The sequence below is a fragment of the Lipotes vexillifer genome, unplaced genomic scaffold, assembly GCF_000442215.2.
Source record: "Lipotes vexillifer unplaced genomic scaffold, Lipotes_vexillifer_v1.1 scaffold149, whole genome shotgun sequence".
Classification (NCBI taxonomy): Eukaryota; Metazoa; Chordata; class Mammalia; order Artiodactyla; family Lipotidae; genus Lipotes; species Lipotes vexillifer.
In genome coordinates this window covers 19,441-26,940 of record NW_006779962.1, presented here as the reverse complement: position 1 = coordinate 26,940, position 7,500 = coordinate 19,441, and the positions used below count along the sequence as shown (strand labels likewise).

The following is a 7,500-nucleotide window of genomic DNA, read 5'->3' as shown; positions in this document are numbered from 1 at the left end:
ATGATAAGGCAGCTCCAGGACGGGGAGCAGACGCCACCCAGCTGGGTGACCCCCCGAACCTGCCGGTTCCCATCAGGCAATTCCAGGTCAAACCTCAGGAGGAGAGAACAGCTAGCTGGGCAGTGCTGAGGTGCCTGCCCACCGCCGGGCTACCTTTGCAGAGAGTGGGAGCAGCTCCCCGGCAGGCTGGCACGCCAGTGGGGAGCTCGACTACCTGGTGATATAGAGGACCAGGTCAGCATGGCCGGGATCCGTGTCATCCTCAGGGTTGACCGTCCTGCTCCACTCACAGACGCTCCGCAGTGATGCGGTGATGTTGGCTGTGATATTCGGAGCATCCTGAGGGACCGGGAACAGAGCGCGCATTTAGGGCATCCACCCCAAGCAGGGCGCGGACCACTGCTGCCATCTAAGTCCTCATAACAACCCTATTACTGTCCCATGTTACAGATGATGAGACTGACGCTCAGCAGTGCCGCATGCCAGGGCAGAGCCGGAATTCAGGTCCAAGCCCAGCTGGCAGGAAGCCCTGCCACCACCCCCACGGCTCTGTGTGCATCCGCAGGCAGAAACCGGTTTCCCAGTGACTGGGCGTCCAGCTCAGCACCTACCTCAGGCTGCGTCAGGATGACCATCTTCACCAGGTGCACTCGGAACTGAGCTCCCAGGGATGGGTCCCTAAGCAGCTCTGACCCCTGTGGAAGGGCAGGCGGGAGAGGTGATACGAGTGCGTGGACGCTGCTGACTTCCAGGGGCCCGGAGCGGGGGTGGGGGTGGGGTTGCCTGGAGAGGATGCTTCATCAGCAGGGAGGCCACCCGAAATGCTAGTCCTTGGGCCTGGGAGCCAGCCATAGAGATAGTCAGAAGGAAGGTCAGCCGACACAGAGAAACCCCGAATCAACGGGATGCGAGTAAGCCATTAGTCTAGAACGTTCCTTTCAAACATTGCTTCTCTCGGACTGGATTTACCTTGTCTTTTCTCATCTGTCCACCTGCCTGAAACACCTCTCTCACCTCTGCTCGCTTAAACTGCTCATCTCCACGGGGCAGCCCGAGGGCCTCCTCCCCCACCGTGAGCCTTTTCCTGGGCACCCCAATGAGAAGGCTCCCCCCACCAGGCTCCCAGCTCTCCCAGTACATCTGCCGAGATGCTGATTGTGGTCGACTTGCACTGCGGATGCTCGCACGAGCTTGTCCTCTAAATGAGACGTGGCATCCAGGAGAGAGGACGCGGCGCCACTGGCCTCAGCTGACCTGAGTCTGAACCCAGGCTCTGCCCCTTCCTACCTGTACGCTCAGGATCCCGTTTACTAACCTCAGGACCCCAGTTTCCTCACCTGTAAAATGGAGAGAAAGCCTTCCATGGTTGTTGGCAGACTTAGGAACAGTGCGGCTGGCATGAGGTGGGTGCCCAGTCATGCCACTGGCCATTACCACGATTGGCACCATCTGGGCAGGAGCCGGTCTGCAATCTACCACCTGACCATCCTTGGCCCTCATAAAACATGTTGAATGACCACAGAGAGTGTGGTTTGATTACCAAATTTCAGCATATTCGAGGTGGGGGAGACCCCCAAAGCTTGAAAACGGTAGCCTTCAAGTGACCTAGAGGGAATATTTTCCACCTCTGGAGTCGGCAGGTGGAAACCCAAGCAGGCTTGTCCTGGACTTGAGCCAGCTTTTCCAGAGGTCAGTGCTGCATGGGTGTGGCCTCTGGGACCCAGATTCCCTCCAGGGAGCGAGGCCCAGAGAACACATGGGAAAGGAGAGGTGTCGGAGGGCTTGGGGCTCTGAGATTGGGGGATCGTTTCCTTCTGTCCGGAATAGCTGGGCATATCTGAGGCCGGGACAAGATGGTACTAAGGACCCCATGTTCTAGGATGGCTGCCTGCCCTCCGGGGCCAACTTACCAGGGGGCAATGCCGGCCCTGCCGCTGCTGATGGTAATATTAATCTCCTGACGTTATGGAAACTTACCTGGCCGCCTTAGAACACGTGTGTTTGTGTGTGTTTCACGTGTGAATGCGCTCGTGGTCGGGCACAGCCCGTCAGACTGAATGTGTCATCACATTCAGTCACCTGTTTCTGTGCTGCCTCTTTTTTTCCGAGGTAATGCTTACTGGGAGCTGTGCTTCCTGCCTCACCGTTACCCCTAGAAGCCAAGTGAAGGGGAGGCCTGCGGGCATGGGGGTGCCCACAAGAAGGGCGCTGGGAGAGCCTGGTGTGGGGCAGCCAGGCTGGCTGCCAGGGCAGTGCTGGCCGACATGCCCACGGATTAAAGGGACGCTGTGGGAGAGGCCAGGGTTGAGGGTCCCCGGGCGAAGGGACCCAAGTAGCAAGAGGCTGGGGGTTGCACTCTGCAGTGGGGTAAGGGAGAAAGATCACGCCTCTCCCCACCCCAGGGCCCTAAGCCCCAAGTGTGACCCCAGCCTCAGGTTCATACTGAGCTCAGCCCCCCAGACGAGACAGCTCACTGATGCTCTGCACAAGCCCCGGGCGCAGGGCGCTGTGTCCAGAGGCTCCCGAGGATGGGCTGGTTGTGGTCTCTGAGGACAGCCACCGCCCCCCCGGAACCCTGAGCCTCGCCGGGTCAGCGCCGCCCACAGAGCCCGCTGCCCACGCGAGCACTTACCATGTTGAGGTTGGTGAGCACGTAGCGCTCCGTGTCCTCCTGGTGAGCCTGGTGCATGTCGGGGCCCACAGCCACCAGCAGCTCCAGGTGCAGGAGGCTCCTGGCAGCCCCTCTCCGCAGGCGAGGGGCGGGAGGACGGCCTGGCGGGGCGGGGGGCAGGGCCGAGAGCCAGCGTCCTAGAGAGCAGGTGAGATGTGGCTTTGACCTCGCGGCCCCCACGGCCAGGCCCCTCCATCACCCCACGCTCCTGGGCTTGGGGATGCACCGCTTACTGTGGGGATTAGGGCGTGGACGGGCCCGACCCTCACTTTCTCACAGGGCATGTGGGGAGCCAGAGAGGGCCCGTCTCCCGGCACAGGGAGACTGAGGGAGCGGTTCCTCTTTTTTGTTTTTTAATCACTAATTGGCTAAGCATTTGGTTTATTTATTTTATATATATTTATTGACGCAGAGTTGATTTATAATGTTGTGTTAGTTTCAGGTGTACGGCAAAGTGATTCAGTTATACATAAACGTATTATACATATACGTATTATTATACATATACGTATTATACATATATGTATTACACATATACGTATATGTTTATTCTTTTTCAGATTCTTTTCCCTTATAAGTTATTACAAATTTCTTTTTTCTTTTTTTTTTTTTCGCCACGCTGCACAGCTTGCGGGATTCTAGTTCCCCGCCCGGGGATCGACCCTGCACTGCGTGCATTGGGAGTGCACAGTCTTAACCACTGGACTGCCAGGGAAGTCCAAGGTTATTACAAAATCTTGAGTATAGTTCCCCGTGCTATACAGTAGGACCTTGTTGGTTACCTATTTTATATAGAGTAGGGTGTATCTGTTAATCCCAAACTCCTAATTTATCCTTCCCCCCTCCCGCTTTGGTAACCATAGCTAGTTTTCTATGCAGAGTGAGCAGCTCTGCCCTGGCCGTTCTGGAGCCGGCCTCTCAGCACCCCGGTTTCACGCCCTTGGACACCCACCAACTCATCTGGGGCATCTTGGTCCTCCCAGCTCTTTGGGAGGAAACACTCTCAGAGGGTGAGAGGTCCTGAGCTCTCGCATGTCATTCACGTTGTGACCATTCGAACTGACAGCTCGGTCAGCTTACAGGGGAGAGGCAGCCGGGTCTTGGGAGGATGGCCGTCTCAGGTGGAGACGTTTCATTCCACCCCTCGGGCCCAGATCCTATTGCTGCCTGGGCATTCGGGGCAGCGCAAGGCCAGGAGACAGCTGCTGTGTGGCTTTTATGTCCTTCTGGCCACCCCAAAGCCCCATGCTGGGCGCACACTGGAGTAGGGTGTCACCCCAAGACGGCAAGAAAAGCCCAGGACCACACCCCGCTTGCAGCCGGGCACAGCCTGGGGAAGGCATGAGCGGGCGTGGTGGCAGCAGAGCCGGCCCGATCCTGCCCATGCCCTGGAGCCGTCCTGGAGGCCTGCGGCAGCCACTTCCCATCTTTGGGCCTCTGGATTCCCATCTGCAGCATCGGACCTATCAGGAACTGCTGACCTCGGCCCACCCGAGGCTCCACGGCGCACGTCTGTGAACACGCTTTGTAAACTGTGAATGGCTGTTCAGAGGCGGGAGGTCTACCCGCCCACCAAGCAGACGGCCTGGGGCCACGGCTGGTGGCCACGTGTTCTCCTGGCCTGCCCCGTGAGCTGGGCACTCCCCTGTGTGCTAACGAAGGTGGCTGGTGGAGCTGGGCCCAGGCATCAGGAGAGCTGGTCCCTCCTGCAGAGCTGTCCTTGATGCAGCTCCGCCCCCCCCTCTCCCAGGAGCTGTACCTGGAACCGTTGGTGCCCTGGGGGTGGGCCTGTGGATCAGGTGGGGCTGGGCACCACCCCAGGGAGGCACCAGCTCCCGGTGCCACCTCCTCAATGGCTGGATATAGAACATGTCTGCACCCACCAGGATGTCGCCCTCCTGGAGGAGAGAGAGCCGCCTGGTGCACACAGCCCCGTCCCCCATGCAGGGCCATCACAGCACCAGGCATGGACTTGCCCCCTCCAAGGGCTCCTGCCCAAGTCTAAGGTCCGAGAGCCCATCTGTGTGGAACAGCGGGGGAGCCACGCCCTCTGGGGGCTGCGCTCGCTGCCCACCACCTGCTGCCAGGTCCCCAGCCACGCTTCCAGTCCCCGTCACGCACAAGGCCTCCCAGCCCCAGTCTGCAGGGCCTGGTAAGGATCCCGGCGGGGCCCCACGTGTGCAAGAATGGAGGGTGTCTTGAGGGAACAGCTAGGCCTGCGCTAATGAACAGCACTGCCTGTCACCAGATGGGCCCTGAGCGGCATCTGTTCCAACCCAGGCTGGGGCCTCCTGACCCTGGAATGGGGCGGGGAGGCGGGTGGTTATGATATAAATGGCTCTGGCTCATTCAGTGACGCATCGTGACAACGTGTGACAATCCCCAAAGATACCACTGCTGCTGCCTTCACCATTTCTTTCTTTCTTAATCTTTCTTTTCTTTTTTTTTTTTTGGCATCGCAGCTTGTGGGATCTTAGTTCCCTGACTGGGGATTGAACCCGGGCCCCCGTAGTGAAGGCGCCAGGTCCTAACCACTGGACCACCTGGGAAGTCCTATCAGTGACGACGCTGACGTCCAGGGAGTACCTGGCCAAGGTCGCCTGTACTAAGGCGCAGAGCTGGAGTCTGAGCTCAGAGGTCTGACTGCAAAGCCCACCCTCTCTCCGTTCCCTGTTCCCCGGGCTTGCACCCAGCTCTGCCGCCTGCTAGCTGGGTGGCCTTGGGAAACTTAGCTGGCTTTTCTGAGCCTCCAAGGAACAGGCCCCCGTGGCGTCAGAGTCTGGCTAAGGTCTAAGTGGTGTTGCGCTCACGTTTGGCTGTGCAGCGGGGGCTCGGAGGCATCTCTGCCCCACTGGGGTCCCCAAGGCACAATCTCCCTGTGCTGCCGGCCTGGGCGCCCACTCACCACACAGCCCAAGCAGAAGGTGAGCCTGGACGCTGCGCCTCGGGGCAGCAGGGCGAGGCCTCCCGCGAGGCAGGGGTAGGGGGCCCCCGGCAGCCGGAGGGAGGCATTGACCACACGCTCGCTGGTGAAGGAGGTGGCGAGGAGGCCCAGAAGAGCCGTCCCAGGGCTGCCAGGGAGCAGCACGGGGCCCTGCAGGGCAGCCCCCCACGCCCGTCCTCGGCCTCATGCTCGGGCTCACAGACGCAGGTGAGCGGGGCCACGTCGAATCGGGGTGCTGCGGGAGACAGGAGGCCCCTCACTCCCCCGTGCTCGGCCCTCCAGCACAGCTCCCCCTGCCCACAGCGCGACCCCAGCCATCGCTCAGCATGCATCTGGCCCCGACCACAGAGAAGGCAGGCACGAGTGGGACACCCCTAATTCCGTCAGCTCTGACCACTAGCCTACCCTGCCTCTGGTCCCCACCTGCCTTTGGATCACCAATGGCCCTACTCGGAAAGGGGGCTGGCACCATGGAGAAGTCCACAGACACGGCCCGCGAGCGACAGGAAAAGGCTTAGGCTGGAGCTTGACCCAGCGCCTTTCTCGTGTCTCACAGAAAAGATAGATGTTTACATCCTGGCCAGAAACTGCAGGACTTCCTGACAGTCCGTCGGCCCAAAGGGAGGCCCAGGGGTGGAAGAGACCAGCTAATTAGTGCCCGTTCCCTTGAGATACTGAGCAGAATCCCAGGGTCACAACCCCAGCCCGGCCCAGGACACCCAGACCAGTTTTTATCGACTTGGCAGGAAGTAACAGAACTAATTAACGGGGTGACAGCAGCAGCTCTGACCGCCTCTCAGCTGAGCCACTGAAAAGCCGAGGTCCCTGACCCAAGGGTGAGATGCCCCCTGCAGGCTCTGAGAAACTCCCCTTGCAAGGAAGGCGCCAGGACAAGTACCTTTGGAGGCAGCGTCAGGGCCAAAGTAAGCGGTCTCTTCCTCTGGCTCCAAAGCCTGAAGAAACTGCTGTGGGAGAAAGGATGAGTGAGGGAGACGAGGGAGAAGGAAGTGTGGGAGAGGAGCAGGCGGAGGTGTGGGGGGGAAAGCCCACGATAGAGAGGGGGCAAGCCACTCACACCGGCCTAGCCGGGTCTGCCCCTCATCAGGTGAGTGGACACTACCGAGGCCAACTCCCTCTCCAGTGAGCCCACTTCAGCCCCTGAACCCCAAGTTCGGATTTCCTCCCACTTGGCCCAAGGGCTGTCGGGCAGCCACTTCTCCCCCAGGGACCTGCCCTCAGCACCCAGCGGAGCCCAGATTCCCAGCTCTCGGGGCTCCCCCAGCACCGCAGCCCTCGGATCCACCCACCTGCCGGAAATCAGGGAGTCCCCAGCAGCCCAGGAGGACGAGGGGCACAGAGATGAGAATTGCCCGCACACATCTCCCCTGGAGGCAAAGCTCACTCATCCTCCCAGGAAGGGAGAGCGCTGCGGTGACCGCAGTCTGGCCGGCGTGGAATGCGACAGACCCGCTGGGCTGGATGATGAGGCTGTGTTTACTCGTGGGCGCTTCCTCCCAGGGCAGGGGCCGAGGGGCTGGGCAGCCTGCAGGCTCCTCCCGCCATGGCCCGGCCTTGGGCTGGGCTGGGGCTTGGCTCAGAGTACAGCCACCGGTCCTGCGCCTGGGAGCACAGAGCGGGGGTGGGATTCATCTCCCATCTGTGTGACTGTGGCTCCCGGCTGGCTGAGGCACCATCACACCTGCTTCCTATGGACACCCTGCTTTCCATGACCTGTCCCCGCTCTCCTGTCCTCATTCCGTCCCTCTCAGCTATTGCCTGCCCTGTGCCTGCAGCCACGGCCGCCCACAGAACCGGAACGGTGGCACCAGCCCTCTGCTTGCCTCCCCAGCCGTCCCCACACTGCTCACAGACCTTCAGCCACCGC

At 60.5% G+C, this 7,500-nt stretch overlaps 1 protein-coding gene across 1 annotated transcript in view; it reads right to left on the bottom strand.

Moving 5' to 3' along the window:
- The window catches only part of ADAMTS13 (ADAM metallopeptidase with thrombospondin type 1 motif 13), a 31,929-nt gene that overhangs the window by 23,847 nt on the left and 582 nt on the right, over nucleotides 1-7,500 (bottom strand). The window contains exons 2-10 of the mRNA XM_007453135.1: nucleotides 6,923-7,235; nucleotides 6,514-6,580; nucleotides 5,787-5,850; nucleotides 5,577-5,742; nucleotides 4,431-4,569; nucleotides 2,633-2,808; nucleotides 612-695; nucleotides 215-339; nucleotides 1-93 (exon numbers count right to left, since the gene is read on the bottom strand). The exon at nucleotides 1-93 is cut by the window's left edge and continues 54 nt beyond it. Coding sequence (XP_007453197.1) covers nucleotides 1-93; nucleotides 215-339; nucleotides 612-695; nucleotides 2,633-2,808; nucleotides 4,431-4,569; nucleotides 5,577-5,742; nucleotides 5,787-5,850; nucleotides 6,514-6,580; nucleotides 6,923-7,235 — 1,227 coding nt within the window. The remainder of the gene's footprint in view (nucleotides 94-214; nucleotides 340-611; nucleotides 696-2,632; nucleotides 2,809-4,430; nucleotides 4,570-5,576; nucleotides 5,743-5,786; nucleotides 5,851-6,513; nucleotides 6,581-6,922; nucleotides 7,236-7,500) is intronic.